Source organism: Nomascus leucogenys, chromosome 16 (assembly GCF_006542625.1).
Source record: "Nomascus leucogenys isolate Asia chromosome 16, Asia_NLE_v1, whole genome shotgun sequence".
In the NCBI taxonomy this organism is placed as follows: Eukaryota; Metazoa; Chordata; class Mammalia; order Primates; family Hylobatidae; genus Nomascus; species Nomascus leucogenys.
In genome coordinates, this window is record NC_044396.1 from 85295194 (window position 1) to 85311453 (window position 16260).

The 16260-nt window shown below is 45.3% G+C and overlaps 1 protein-coding gene across 4 annotated transcripts in view; it reads left to right on the forward strand.

The window, feature by feature from the left end:
• The window catches only part of CCN4 (cellular communication network factor 4), a 41277-nt gene extending 26640 nt beyond the window's left edge, over positions 1-14637 (forward strand). For 2 of the 4 annotated variants that reach the window (XM_003256222.4, XM_003256223.4), the window contains one exon: positions 10325-14637. In XM_003256222.4, coding sequence (XP_003256270.2) covers positions 10325-10497 — 173 coding nt within the window. In that variant the 3' untranslated portion in view covers positions 10498-14637. Of the gene's footprint in view, positions 1-3440; positions 3702-8292; positions 8487-10324 lie in introns of all 4 variants that reach the window. The other 2 variants (XM_030795000.1, XM_030795001.1) reach the window with 2 other exon arrangements.
• The last annotated feature ends 1623 nt before the right edge of the window (positions 14638-16260 follow it).

The following is a 16260-nucleotide window of genomic DNA, read 5'->3' on the forward strand; positions in this document are numbered from 1 at the left end:
CTGAGATTAGATAGGAGGTGGTGAAGGAAACCCAACTGGCTTCACCATCTTGCCTTTGATTAGTTAGAAAGTGAATGAGTCAGCTGACGGGACAATCTGCAGCCATCATGCATCCCACTAGCCTGTGGTGGGCAGGCTAGTCAGAGCCAGTAGCAGCATCTTACTTCCCCATCCAAAGCTCCAAGGAGAGAGACTGGAACGCCTTCGAGATGCAATGGTTTTCTTTTTTTTTTTTGATACCAAGTCTCGCTCTGTCGCCCAGGCTGGAGTGCAGTGGCGCGATCTCGGCTCACTGCAAGCTCCGCCTCCCGGGTTCACGCCATTCTCCTGCCTCAGTCTCTCCGAGTAGCTGAGACTACAGGAGCCCGCCACCACGCCCAGCTAATTTTTTCTTTTTTTGTATTTTTAGTAGAGACGGGGTTTCACCGTGGTCTCGATCTACTGACCTCGTGATCCGCCCACCTCGGCCTCCCAAAGTGCTGGGATTACAAGCGTGAGCCACCGCGCGCGGCCAATGCAATGGTTTTCAACCTTAGCTGGAAACAGTATTCACCTGGGGAACTTAAAAAATACGGAGATCAACAAAAGAAGAATACTGACACCCAGGTCCACCCCCATATTCTGAGGCCTGGCATGAGCATCACAATTTTTAAAGCTCCCCAGGTTCCCCTGGGGTTCCCCTGTGCAGCTGGTGGGGAGAGCCACTGTGCTGGGGACTCCGGGCATCTAGCACTGACCTCTCCCTCCAAAGTCTCCACATGCAGGGGCAGAGTCCCGGGCTTAGCCCACTCCCTTCTCCACACACACACACACACACACACACACACACACACACACACACACACTCTTCCTGGAGAGACAGCATGCTGGCAGAAGCAGGGTGACTCAGAATGCAAAGATGAGTGATTCACCCAGCGCTTCCTCTGCTTTTTTTGCCTTCCTCTGTCCCCTCCTCCACTGGTGTCTGGTGGCAGGAAACGGGCTGTGGAGTCAGGTCTCCTGGGTTTGAGTCCCAGCTGTATCATTCACCAGTTTCGTGACCTTGAACAAATGAATCATTTAACCTCTCTGAGAGCTTTCCTGTCCATCAAAGGAGAAAAATAAAACTGTCTTCATGAAGTCATTGGGAGAACTGAATGAGATAATGTATCAGATGGTGCCGGGCACTAGATCAGAGGGTCAGTTGATGTTAGCATCTTTCCTTTCTGCACCTCCTGCACGGATAACTGCACCCCAAGAAAAACAGTAGCCGCAGCAAGGTTCACACAAACCGGGATTCTGCTTCCCGCTGTGCTCACCTTGGACACAACGTGTCTTCACCTTGCTGAGACTTTGTTTTGCTGTATATAAAGACAAAGATGATAACGTGATAGTGTTTCTGTATAGAATAAAATAAATAATGCATTGCACAATACAGAGGAGACCCAGTATCCAATAACAGAGACAGTACTTCGAAAACCTTCATGCCTACTACACATTAGGAATATTACTATTATTAATAGCCACCTTCGGGCAAACCCTGAAGGACAGAACTGTTGGCCCACTGCAGATTCCAAACTGCTCCTCCTTGGGTGGCCACTCATCATGTCCGGGGCTCTCTACCTGCATTTCCAGAAGCTGTCCTCCAGAGAGAGCATGGTGTCAGGGGTGACATCTGGCCTAGAAGTCCCCAACTCTCCCTGGAACTCCATACTGGCATAACTAACTCCACATGGCCACTTGGTTTTCAACCATGCGTCTCGCTTGAGAACACTTGAGTCCACCCAACCCAAACCCTGCTCGTCCAAGGAGGACAGAGCATCTTCCTCCTTCTCGACTCCTCTCTTCTCCCCCACACAGTCCCTCTGTCAGTAAGTCCTGGCAGCTCTCCTTCCAACTCTGTCTGGAAGCTGAGCTCTTCTCTTTCTGGCTTCAGACTGCTCCCTCCCACCTGGGCCTCAGGGTGGTCCCCCCATGCTACCTTTGCCCTCTGATCTGTCCTCAACTCAGCACCAAGAGTGTTCCTGCAAAGCATACTTTTTATCATTCATTCAGCAGTTGCTTACTGAGCACCTACTATGTGCTAGGCTCTAACAGCTTTGCACTTCCTCTGAGCCTACAAGGAAGCCTTCTCTGACCGCCTCTCCTTCCCTTTTCCTTCTTGTCTCCCCTCCTCAGACCTCTCCCACAGCCCAGGCTTGCTCCCACCCCTGGTCTTTTTACTTAAGTGGGCCCCTTCCTATGTGGAAAGCTCCTCCCCCAACCCCTGGGTGGGCTTCCTTCCTCACCCCCTTCAGGCTTTGCTGAGCATCATCACCCAGTGAGGCCTTCCCCATTCACCCGATTTAACCCTATTCCCGTTTGCGCTGAGAATACTCACCAGCAGCACTAGAGGCTGCAGCATTTACCCCAAAACAATTTTGCCACAAATATTTCACTTTTATTATTCTATTCACATCATTCTAGAATACCAACTTTGAAAAACAAAAGATATCATTCTATTTACAGCACTGTGTCTTTTTAGTAGTGGTATTTCCATTTACAAAATATAGTAATTCTCGATCACTGAAAATATCAAATCCTAGACAACCCAGCATTCCTATGCGTAATTGTTCTTCAACAGTTGGCTGGGATTCACTTGATGAATCTGATTTTTCTGAAATAGATTATTCTGATGATTCAGACAATTCTGATGTTAGTTCTGTTTAGAAAGAACTCCAAGAAACAGTTTTTATATTTTATTTTTACATAGAAAATCAGTCAGATTTGCTTCAACCTCAAAAAGCATGTTTATGTAAAATTAAATGAGCTCTGGCAGCTAGCTGAACTTTTTTTTCTAAACAGAGAAAGGGTTATTAATAAATTTGCAACTGTCTCCCCCCCTCCCAACTCCCCCTCCCTGCTCCACTTTTCTCCCAGACACTTGTAACTGCCAACATTCCATATGACCTTTCCACAGCATAAGCTCTTTGAGGGCATGTCTTTTGTCTGTTTTGTCCACTATTGAGTCCCCAGCACCTAGAAGGCTCCATGAATGTGTACGGAATGAATGGAACACGTGTTTCGAAGTATTCTGGCTTTTTTTACAAGTTGGTCACCTTCAGAACCATGAGCCCTAACGGCAGGTCTTTGTCAGTACCAGGCTTTGTGCCTGGTGCTGGGGACCCTGCAGGGAGCAAGCCAGCCAAGTCCCTCGGGATGCTGCATCATTCCACTCCCTGAGTGCTGGCTGAAGCTATAAAGGAACTCCTGCACTCCCTTTGCTGAAGTCCCACCAAACACTCAGCCCTGCCCTGTGCGCTCTCACACCTCCCTGCCTTTGCCTTTGTGCCTCTGTTCCTCCTCCATGCTGGGAGCGATCCCGGGATTGGGGCGTGGTCCACATGGAGCCCCTATAAAGGCAGCTGGGCCAGCCAGGGGCACCAAGGCCACTGGGCCTGACCCGCCGCCTGTGTTTGCAGAGGTGGTCGGTGTGGGCTGCGTCCTGGACGGGGTGCGCTACAGCAACGGCCAGTCCTTCCAGCCTAACTGCAAGTACAACTGCACGTGCATCGACGGCGCGGTGGGCTGCACACCACTGTGCCTCCGAGTGCGCCCCCCGCTTCTCTGGTGCCCCCACCCGCGGCGCGTGAGCATACCCGGCCACTGCTGTGAGCAGTGGGTATGTGAGGACGACGCCAAGAGGCCACGCAAGACTGCACCCCGTGACACAGGAGTCTTCGGTGGGTGTGAGCCCCAGTGGGCTGGGGGTGGGACCCTACAAATGAGTTGTGGACCCTCCTGGAGCTCTGACCACCATAGAATGACTTATTCCCCAGTCCACTACCTACTAGCTTTGTGACCTTGAGAAAGTCATACCTCCCCTGAGACCCTATTTCCCCATCTGTAAAACAGAAATAATCCCATCTGTCTAGTCTGTCCTGTGGGATCCTCCCAGCATAAAATGAGCAGTGCTTTGTAAAGAACAAAGCCCTAAAAGTGCAATCCATTATTATCCTACTAAAGAGTTAGGGATGGGTGGTGGAAGAAGGGTAGGTATGTGGGTACCTGAGGAGAGGAGGTATGAGCAAGAGGAGATGGGTCTAGTAGAAGCTTCATGATGACTTGGGGCTTCCCCCTTGCTATGAAGATGGGTAGGCAGGTGAGATCTCAGCCAGGTAAACCAGATAAGGGGAAGCCCTGGAAGAGGATGGTGGGGACAGGCCCAATTGTTTAACTGCTGCTTACTGGAATCTAGCCCAGTGGCATACACTTTGCAGGTATCCAATTAATGTTTGTCATACTGATGAGTTGGTAGATGGATGGATGAATAGATAAATAAATGGATGAATAGATAGATGGGTGGGTGGATGTATGGATGGATGGATTGGTGAAGAGATGGATGGATAAATAGATGAATGTATAAATAGATGGATGAGTGGATGGATAGATGATGGATGAATAGGTGGATGATGGATGGATGGATGATGAATGAATGGGTGGATTAATAGATGGATGGATAAATAGATGTATGGATGAATAGATGGATGGATTGATGAGTGGATAGATGAATTGATGGATAGGTGTATAAATAGATAGATGGGTGGGTAGATGGGTGGATAGATGAATAGATAGATGAATGTATGTATAGATGGATGGATGGATGGATGGATGGATGGATGGATATATGTATAAATAGCTAGATGAGTGGACAGATGGATGGATGAATGGATGGATGGATGAATTGATAAATGGACAGATGGATGAATAGATAGATGGGTGTATAAAAAATTGGATGATTGGATGGATAGATGATGGACAAATAGGTGAATGATGGATGGATCAATTAATGGATGGATGGAGGATGGATGGATGGATGGATGGATAGATGTATAAATAAGTAGACGAGGGGGCAGATGGATGGACGGATGGATGGATGGATGAATGATGGAGATGGATGAATGGATGAATGAATAGGTAGATAGATATATAAATAAATGGATGATTGGATGGATAGATGGTGGACAAATAGGTGAATGATGGCTGGATCAATTAATGGATGGATGGATGGATGAATGGGTGGGTTGATAGATGGATGGGCTAATGAGGATCTGAACTAGGGCAGTGGGAGTAGAGGCAGTGAAGAAGCAACAGACACAAGAGGCATTGCTTGAGTAAGACTGAAGGTCTTAATGTCAATCTAATGCATGGGGTGAAGAAGAAAGAGGGACAGAGGCTAACTCCCAGGGCTTGCCATTGCCTAGGATCAAATACAAGAGAATGAGCACATTTGGGCCAGGGGAGATCTACTTTGTTTAAAACAGACTGAGTTTAAGGCAGAGTGCCCTGCCCACGGGATCTTTTGAGGAGCTTCCAGTTTATCTTTATGGGGAGGAAGGAGATGAAATAGGACAGCTCTGAAGTCATCTGCTTGGAGCTGCTGGTGGTGATGGCTGGGATGGGCCTCAGGGTAACATCCACAGTGAGACAGAGGGGGCCTGAGGCAGAGATCTGGGAATGCTGACATGTGAAGAGTGAGCAGAATAAGAGGAGGCATGGGGAAACAGAGAGGAGGGTTGGGATGTATGAAGAAAACCAGGAGCATCTGATGCCATGGCAGGCAGCAGATGAGGACATTTCTAGAGGAAAGTGCTTACGAGGCAAGCAGTAGAGAGCAGTGGGAAAATGGCAATAGAGTGGGAAGTTCTAGAAGTATTGGTAGTTTTTTTAAAAAAATTATATATGCTGAAGATTGCTCAGGGATGGTGTGGGGCAGGATTTCTCAAGCTCAGCACTGTCAACATCTTGGATGAAAGAATTCTTTGTGGTGGGGTTGTCATGTGCATTGGAGGATGTTTAGTAGCAATCTAATGCATGGCTACTAAATCCCAGCAATCTAATCCCTGGCCTCTACCCACTAGATGCCAGAAACACCCTCTCCCTCAGAGATATGACAACCAAAATCACCTCCAGACATTTCCAAATGCACCCTAGGAGACAAAATTGCTAGGTGGAGAAGCAGTCCAGTGAGGATAGGAGGAGGCGTCGAGGAAGGCTTTGTCCCCAGCAGCCCCAGGGCAGCAAGGCAGCTGTCCCACCACCACCTCCCCAGCAGGGCCACACGAGGGTCACGGGGGGAGCAGGGAGGCAGAAGCTGTCTGCCATTGTGTGTGTGGCCCAGTGACCCCATTCTGACCGAGCACAAGCGGAGCCCCTGCCTAGCCGAGGTGACCCAAAAACCAAAGCCTCTTTATCCTCCTGGGCAATTCCCTCCCCACCTCCTCCCAAGAGCAGCTCCAGCTCCTGTCAGCCCTGCCCCTCCTGTCTTTGGATGTCTCCCGTTTCAAGTCTCTCCCTCTCTCACTCAGTGATTCCTGCATTCATTCATCAATGTTCCCTGCACACCTATAAGCTTAGAGGAACTGACTTACCTTTCCTATTTCTCCTTCTAATCCTAGTTAGATTTCTCTTCTTTTCTGTGTTTATCTTTTCCCGTCTTTTTGCCTCCCCTCATTCTTTTTATTACCTTTATTACCTTCCCCCTGTTTCTTTCTCTCTCTCTCACAAACACACACACACACACACACACACACACACACACACACTCTTCTTCTCTGTCCTCCTCTCCTTCTTTCTCTTTCTTTTCTCTGAGCTTCTATCTGTCTTTCCATCCCTTCCCTCTCTGCCTGTTCCCTCCTATCCTCATGCACATGTGCGTTTGGATGGGACAGGCCTCCTCTCAACTGCATCTTGTACCATCTTTCTGTGGGCAGTTCTGTCTTAACAGCTTTTAGCCTATCTCATTTTTCAGATAGTTAGAGAGCACCTACTATCTTCTAGATGCGCAAGATATATGCATCAATAGGACCATCCAAGAGTGGGTAGTTGAGTTGGCTGACAGTCAAATGACCACACAGACTCACATTAACTACGGGCTTTAGCTTACTAAAGGCCGGGAACAGCTTGGGTGCTTTCGTAGGCATGAAGTCGTCTTTTCTATCATGGCACTGGAAAGAGATTCTGTAGCCAACCCTATCTGCAGGTGGGGATCCTGAGGCAAGGAGGTGTGAGCTAGCTTATTGGAAGTTACGTAGCCAGCAAGTAACAGTGCTGCCAGTTGAACCCTGGTGATTTGACTCTGAAGCCTGTATGTCCTCTTTTTTCTTTCTTTCTTTTTTTTTTCTTTTTTGAGACACAGTCTCGCTTTTTAGACCAGGCTGGAGTGCAGGGGCGCGATCTCGGCTCACTGCAAACTCTGCCTCCCAGATCAAGCAATTCTTGTGACTGAACCTTCTGAGTAGCTGGGATTACAGCACACGCTACCACACCCGGCTAATTTGTGTATTTTTTAGTAGAGATGGGGTTCCAACATGTTGGCCAGGCTAGTCTCAAACTCCTGACCTCAAGTGATCCACCTGCTTTGGCCTCCCAAAGAAGCCTGTATGCCCTCTTACCCACTATGCCCTCGGCATCACTGAGACAAAATGTTAGGTGCTGGGATGTAGCTACTTGCCTTTGAACTTCCCTCAAATAAACTTTCTCTCTGCAGAGGCAGGAGAATGTCTTTTAAAACTCTTATTCCCGGTCAGGTGCGGTGGCTCATGCCTGTAATCCCAACACTTTGGAAGGCTGAGGTGGGTGGATCACCTGAGGTCAGGAGTTTGAGACCAGCCTAACCAACATGGTGAAACCTCATCTCTACTAAAAATACAAAATTAGCCAGGCATGGTGGCCCATGCCTGCAATCTCAGCTACTTGGGAGGCTGAGGCAGGAGAATAGCTTAAAACCCAGGAGGTGGAGGTTGCAGTGAGCCGAGATTGCGCCATTGCACTCCAGCCTGGGCAACAAGAGTGAAATTCTGTCTCAGAAAAAAAAAAAAAAAAAAAAAAAAGTCCTATTCCCAGCACCTAGCAAGATGCTTGATGCATACTCAGTAAAAATCTAGGCCCTATGATTGTATTGCCAGCCCCACAGACAGGTGTTATTGTTCTAATAGGGAGATAGGCCCAGGGTGGGTTATCTAAGATCACACAGCTTGTAGGTGGTAGAGCAGAATTTGAACTTGGGTCCACCTGTCTCTAAAGATGGGTTTCCTCCCATGCTTCCACACTGCCTCTCTTGATCAGAAACATACAAGGAGCTCAGAACATGTCCTCTACTCCCTGGGTACCTTTGCTGGTTAGAAGCCAACTTGCTGTCCTGTGGGGAGGGATAGCCAATTTCTCTCTGTTCCCCAGAGTTCTGGGGGAACCCCAGACCTTAGTGTGGTAAAGGTGAGGGTTGGGTGCTGGTGGGAGCTGTAGACTCATGCAGATTCTGGTCCCCATACACAGATGCTGTGGGTGAGGTGGAGCCATGGCACAGGAACTGCATAGCTTACACAAGCCCCTGGAGCCCTTGTTCCACCAGCTGCGGCCTGGGGGTCTCCACGCGGATCTCCAATGTTAACGCCCAGTGCTGGCCTGAGCAAGAGAGCCGCCTCTGCAACCTGCGGCCATGCGATGTGGACATCCGTACACTCATTAAGGTGGGTCCAGAGCAGGGGTGGACGTCTAGACTTCACAAGCAGAAAAACCTGGGTTTGAGCCTGGCTCCTGAACTTCCTCGTTGGGAGCATTTGTAAAGTGGGAATAGTTAAGATCACCTGGTAGGTCTGGTGTGACAGCTATTTCGGATAATGCAGGTCACCAGATTGGTGCATTGTGAATTTCAGTCAATGGAAGCTTTGGTAGGTATCATATTATTAGAATCAGGATCATTCCAGAGAAACCTCAGGGACCCTCAAGAGTGATCTTCTATAATGATTCTGAGGGATTCTTACCGATTTCCATCCTCCCTTCACTCCTGTGCCAGCCCACCCACACACAGCAGCCACACTGGGTGATATAGAGAGCACTAAATGAGGCTCAGGACCCCCAGAGTCAAATGTCTACTTGCATTAATTGCATGTGACTGTGGCCAATCTCTGCTCATCACTGAGCCCCCATTCCCTCATCATTAAGATATTGGGGTTGATTTCTGAAATCCCTTTCAGCCTTAAGAGTCCAAGATAATTAAAATAAAGCATCAAAGAAAATTGGGCCACATTAGTTTGAGCCCCAGTCTCAGAGTTAAAAGTGGATCTGATTTATCTAATTCAAGTCCCCCTCACTCATGCCTTAGAAGTGGTCAGCCTTTTGTCACACGAAAAACAAAGCAAACAAAACAAAAAATTCAACAGTTATTCCATTTTTGGAATGCTGATGGTTTCTTAGGGATGTTGAGGACAGGGTTGCCTCCCGTGTAGAAAAGACAGCACAGCTTCCTGTGATCCTCTTCAGACATCCAACATCACTCCTCATCCCCTAGACATGTTCTCCAGTCATCTATATATTGATCAACTGGATCCATTTTTCTTCTTCCTTCTCCTTCTTCTCCTCTTCTTTCTTCTTCTTCCTCTCTGATTATTTTTCCCTGTAATACTAGCTTTTGCATTTTCTGCGCTTGGTATACAGTAAGCATTCCATAGACATCTCTTAACTGAAAACGTACATGGAAAAGGTACCAGCTGCAGAAGAATGACAGCAAAGGTCCTAAGCTGAGTGAGATGGCTCTACCATTACTGGACCACGTAATGCAAGTCCAAGCCAATTTTGATTTCCAACCAGTTTTTTTTCCAGAATTATGTGCCCTCAGAGGGTTTCCCAAATTGGGCAAGCTTCATCCTGCCATACAGCCTAGATCTAGCATACTGTTTACCCAGTAGATCCTAAGAACCCTCAATCCAATGGGTTTAGTAAGTGCCTACTCTGTACTAGGCATGGAATTATACCACAGAAACACAGAAAGAACAGCAAATCTCAAGCCCATAGCCCAGTGGAAGGTAGTGTTACCTTTAAATAATGTCAACCATTTGAATATGTTGAATATTAAAGGTATGTGTAAAAGGCCACGAGAGGCAAAGGCAGGCGGGGAGGCTAGGGCAAAGCGTGTCCCCTGAGTGTGGAGTCCCAATGCCAGTTCTGCCACTAGCTAGCCAGGGGAACTTGCTTGGATGAAGGAGCTACATAGGCTCCCCATGTTGGTGAAACTTGATGAATGACTGGCCATAGACAAGACAAAAATGCAAGACAAAAGAGAAACTGCAGGCTACGAGATACAACCCAAACAAAACATTTTCCTCTGTGGTCCTCCATTTATCACTGTGTGGTACGCTGGATCTCACTGTGTTTGCTGTTGTCCCTCCTTGCTTGAGGATGCTGTGAAGCTGAAAGTAAGGTGGAATATTCCCACATAGTGAGAAGGGAAAAACTGGGGGCTCAGGGGAAGAAGGTGGTTGTCCATTCTCTGAGCACCCCCACTGAAAGCTCCTTTCCTTTCCTTCAGGCAGGGAAGAAGTGTCTGGCTGTGTACCAGCCAGAGGCATCTATGAACTTCACCCTTGCGGGCTGCGTCAGCACACGCTCCTATCAACCCAAGTACTGTGGAGTTTGCATGGACAACAGGTGCTGCATCCCCTACAAGTCCAAGACCATCAATGTGTCCTTCCAGTGTCCTGATGGGCTTGGCTTTTCCCGCCAGGTCCTATGGATTAATGCCTGCTTCTGTAACCTGAACTGTAGGAATCCCAATGACATCTTTGCTGACTTGGAATCCTACCCTGACTTCTCAGAAATTTCCAATTAGGCAGGCACAAATCTTGGGTCTTGGGGACTGACCCAATGCCTGCGAAGCAGTCAACCCTTATGGCCAATAACTTTTCACCAACGAGCCTTATTTTGTCAATTCCCACTCACTCCTAGTTACCCTGATCTGGACCCTTGACCTCCTTTTCTGCCTCTAACCACCCAAATGACCCATGATGGTGCTGCTCAGGCCCATACTATGAGTTTTCTCCTTGACATCATTCAGCATCTACTCTAAAGAAAAATGCCTGTCTCTAGCTGTTCTGGACTACACCCAAGCCTGATCCAGCCTTTCCAAGTCACTAGAAGCCCTGCAGGATCTTGCCTAAATTCCAAGAAATGGAATCAGGTAGACTTCTAATATCACTAATTTCTCCTTTTGATGCCAAACCACAAGACTCTTTGGGTCCACTCAGATAGATAGATGGAATTTGGAAAAATAGAATAATCTATAATTTGGAGCCTGCCAAGAGGTACTGTAATGGGTAATTCTGATGTCAGCACACCAAAACTTTCCTGATTCCAATTATGTGTGCACCCCAAGGTCATCAAACATTTGCCAAGTGAGGTGAATAGTTGCTTGATTTTGATTTTTAATGGAAAGTTGTATCCATTAACCTGGGCATTGTTGAAGTTAAGTTTCTCTTCACCCCTGCACTGTGAAGGGTACAGATTAGGTTTATCCCAGTCAGAAATAAAATTTGATAAACATTCTTTTTGATGGTTAAAGCCCCCAGTTAATACTCCAGAGACAGGGCAAGGTCAGCCCATTTCAGAAGGACCAATTGACTCTCACACCGAATCAGCTGCTCGCTGGCAGGGCTTTGGGCAGTTGGCCAGGCTCTTCCTTGAATCTTCTCCTTTGTCCTGCTTGGGGCTCATAGGAATTGGTAAGGCCTCTGGACTGGCCTGTCTGGCCCCTGAGAGTGGTGCCCTGGAACATTCCTCTACTCTTACAGAGACTTGAGAGACCCAAGTGCAGACCATGCCAGACCCACTGAAATGACCAAGACAGGTTCAGGTAGGGGTGTGGGTCAAACCAAGAAGTGGGTCCGCTTGGTAGCAGCCTGGGGTGACCTCTAGAGCTGGAGGCTGTGGGAATCCAAGAGCCCCCGTGCTCAGGACACATCTATTGCAGAGACTCATTTCACAGCCTTTGGTTCTGCTGACCAAATGGCCAGTTTTCCGGTAGGAAGATAGAGGTTTACCAGTTGTTTAGAAACAGAAATAGACTTAACAAGGGTTTAAAGCTGAAGAGGCTGAAGCTAAAAGGAAAAGGTTATTGTTAACGAATATCAGGCTATTATTTATTGTATTAGTAAAATATAATATTTACTGTTAGAATTCTTTTATTTAGGGCCTTTTCTGTGCCAGACATTGCTGTCAGTGCTTTGCATATATTAGCTCACTGAATCTTCACGACAATGTTGAGAAGTTCCCTTTATTATTTCTGTTCTTACAAATGTGAAACGGAAGCTCATAGAGGTGAGAAAACTCGACCAGAGTCACCCAGTTGGTGAGTGGGAAAGTTAGGATTCAGATCGAAATTGGACTGTCTTTATAACCCATATTTTCCCCCTGTTTTTAGAGCTTCCAAATGTGTGAGAATAGGAAAACATATTGCAATAAGTGGCTTGATTTTTCAATGTCATTTTTCCCACTTATAGTCCTTCTAGCTCCTTTTCAAAAGACAAGATTTTCCGATTTTCTGATAATTTAGGTGTTTAAGCATCCAAAATACATGGGACACACAAAAACCCAGGAATCCCCTGTAGCTTATCCCCTCTTTCCCATCAGAACCAGCTCTCATCACACATTTAAAAGATGATTCTGTTTACCCAATGCTGCATATTGAATGTTTTGTAGTTATTCACAGGGAATTCTTGCAGTGTGCAGACAGATTCCTAAACAGGAAAAGGACTGGGAATATATCCTCCTTACTGTGACCTCCCCAAAACCTAGTCCAGTGCAAGGCATACAGTGGTGCTCATTAAATACTTGATGAATACAGGAAGCTGTGCATGTGTTCCTACTTTTATTCAAAGCTCTCCCAAAGCTACATGAAAATAGAATTTTAACAGTCAAAATTTTATATTAAGTGCCTTAGCAAAAGAGACATTTAATATTTTAAAGAAATACATATGTATGCATACATATATTTGCGTATGCATATGCAAGAATTCTTGTATAAAGAGAATTCACTCCATGAATGATCTCTTCTGTAAGTCAGTGTGAATCATGTTAGATTTTCTGAGAGTGAAAACACCTGCCATCTACAAATTACAAGGCTGGATAACAGCTCACTCCATTTGAAATTCAGTGGAAACCCAAGAGCTAGGTTCTTACTGAATTTGCATCTCAATTTGGGAAACTGAACTTAGCTTTCAAAGATCATAGGAAGTCTGGTTGGAGAAACTAGGGATTATTCTGGCAATGGGTGGAAGAAGGTGATCAGAATAACCCGGTCGCCAATGGTTTTGAGAAATGGAAATATCTTATGCAGCCCCAGAGGGCAAGTCTCAGACATGGGTTGAAGCCATGGAGAAGGAAATTTGGATCCAGTGTAATGAAGCTCTTTCTAACAGTCAAAATTTCCCTGCAATGGTGTGGCCCGATTCAATAAAAATTAAGAAGAATAAATATAATGAAAAAAAATCTTCATTGATTGTTTACTTGGTGCCAAGCACTATGCTAAGTTGTTCATTATTTAATTGTTACAGCAATTTTGAGTATGCATCTCTTCACCATTTTATAAATGGAAAATCTGAGACTCAGATTTTCTGACAAGTCAGCCCCCAAAAAGTTAGAGCCCTGTTAAACACCAGCTTATTCTACCAGCCCCTTCTCTTGCGGAGGCCTCTAGAAAAGACCTGAATGACTCCTATTGGAGAATCACATCTACAAGGGGCTTCAAATAGACCAAATAGATCATCAGCTCTGTGGTCCCTTGTTAACTATATGATCTGAGACAAAAGAAAGGTACCTTAAGGGTTAGTTAACCTTTGCTGAGGAAATTTACATTCATACTTAGAGTGAATTACTCAGGTGTGCTTAGGTGTGCAAAAGGGAGGGAGACCTGAATTCACCAAGTTAAATCTTGCTAAACCTTATTATAAGCACTTGAGCGCTTAGCATACACCAAGCCTTGTGGAAGGTGCTTTCCTGCCATATCTCATTTAATCCTCACAGCAAACCTACAGGATATGGCATTATCATCTGAGTCTCACAGAAGTTTAATCGCTTACTTAAGATCTTACCAGCTAGTGAACAGCAGACCAAGACTGGAAACCCAGGATAGTCTGATACCTGAACCATCTCTTCCTGTGCTACGCCTAGTTATTCTGTCCCCCAAATCAAAAGGCATGACCTTTATAAGAGGCGCTTTACTGACAATAGCTGTAATTTTAACTTTGAAAATGATTCAGAATTATCAAAGACAGTAGATTCAAATGATATGATTGTCTATAATCTTGCTAGCCTTGTACTGTGTGTCCATAGCAATTACAGGGAAGTAATCTAGCTCCTATTACGTTGAACCATGTCACTGCTTTTTACAAACTTGTCTTGATGCAAAGCAGCCACAATGATAACCCTGCATATCTGGGAATCACAACGGTCAACTATGTATCTCTGTGTGTGTATATATATGTATGTATATATCTATTTTCAAATTGTGATTTAATATTTAAATATTCCTACTGCCATTTTTGTGACTGAAAAACTACACATGAGGAAACATCTTAGAATTTTCCAATAGAGGAAAAATAACACTTGGGCAATCTGTCATGTTTCACAACAGTCGTCATTTTTCTCATGGTTTGTGTAGCGTGGAAAGTATTTGCTCAATGTGAAGGGTTTTCATTGCTCAATTTCTCGTGTAAGGCTTTTCCTTAAGGTAATAAACCATCAGCAAAGTCACGTACTGGATTTGGTGGCTTTTCTTGTACAGGCAGTTGTTATGAGACAATGATGGAGCATTCAGCATGGGTTCAATAAATGTGCAGATGGTGGAAACGAGGTCCCACATACTTTATATACTGAAATTAAAATGGCTAAAAAAGTTTGGAAATGGGCTTAGAAACACAAATTTTAGAACTCAGAGAAGACAAGGGCTGCCGATGTATCCAGGCTTGAAGACACCTCATGTAAATATAAAATGAAATTTTTGGCATTCATTCATTCACTCACTCACATATTCAGTGTCTTTCTACATCCCCAATGAGACTGAGTGCCGTGAGGTCAGGGACTGTAACTGCGTCCTCTGAGCCTAGCTCCGAAGCAGGCGCATGTCAAGAATTGAGTAAGCAAGGACTGGATGGATGGACAGAGCATCTATTGCCAGCTGCCTTAGGAACAAAGAGGAGGAAAAAGAAGCGTAAGGGAGGGTACAGATGCAATGGAAACAGTCCTGACTCTGGGCCTCAAGTGGATCTTGATATACCTTTTTCCTTACTAGGCCCATCTGAGCCTCAGTTTCTCCAGCTGTGAGATGTAGAAAATGATAGTACCTACCCCTCAGTGGGATGCGTATTGCACACAAAATTTTAAAATAGAGCTTAGAATACTAAGCACTTAATAAACTTAAAACATTAAGCACTTACTAAATACATCTATTATTAGCTGAGTTTCTTCATCAACTGGGGGTAATCAGCAAGGCTGCAGTAAGAATTAATGTCAATGTGTGTGTTTGTATATTTAATTTATTTAGCCCTTATTTAAAATAGCAAATGTAAAGAAAACATCTGTACTCAGTTATAGTGTCACTATCTATGCTCAGTTGAATGCTCTTTTACCTCAACCACAGACTGCTTAGCTCCTTAATTTTTTGCTTTTTATGTTTTCATTTTATGCTGTAACTTGATTTGAAACCTGGCTTCTCTAAAGCAGGAAGGGTGTGTTATACTTTTCTGTGTCTCCCAAGCCCAACACAGCACACAGCATATGCTGAGCTGTATGAACAGATGTGCAGATGGCTGGGGCACATTAAGTGAATGCCTCTTTTGATACCTCTTGGCCAAATCCCTCTCATCTATTTGCCCCCAGAACACATGATGAGAGTATAAAAAAGTCAAGAGGAGGCTCCATTCCAATAAAAATATAATTGTCACACGAATTCTTTCTAGGAACACCTCTATCCTGAAGCATATTGGTTTCAGAATTGGAACTTAGATCGTGGAGTCCTGTGGGTGCCTCAGATTAAGATGAATGTATAGATGTTAGGGCAATTTTTTAGGATATCAGGTGGCTGAATTGGGGGGAAATGAGATTTAGGGGAAATGGCCAGAGCATTTTATTATGAAGCATTTTATTTTCAAAGGCATATTGCAGAGATGCCAGTGTTCTCCATTACCCCTACTGACAAAACTGGAATTCAAAGTCATCCTCTGTATTCAGAAAGCCAATTTCTAGTTGAATCTCGGTTCTTTCTAAATGTAGGACTGAGCAAAAATGGCTTCTGAGGAGACAAACAAGCTGTCACAAAGCCCGTGCACTGTTTCATATGTTTTATTCTGTAACGAATGTCTCCAGATCTCCAGCCTAAACTTCAATGCTCTTGTTTTTCACACAACCCTAACAATGTAGATTTCTTAGTCCATTCCATAAGGGAGCTGCCTGAAGCAGGCTTATTGATAGCAG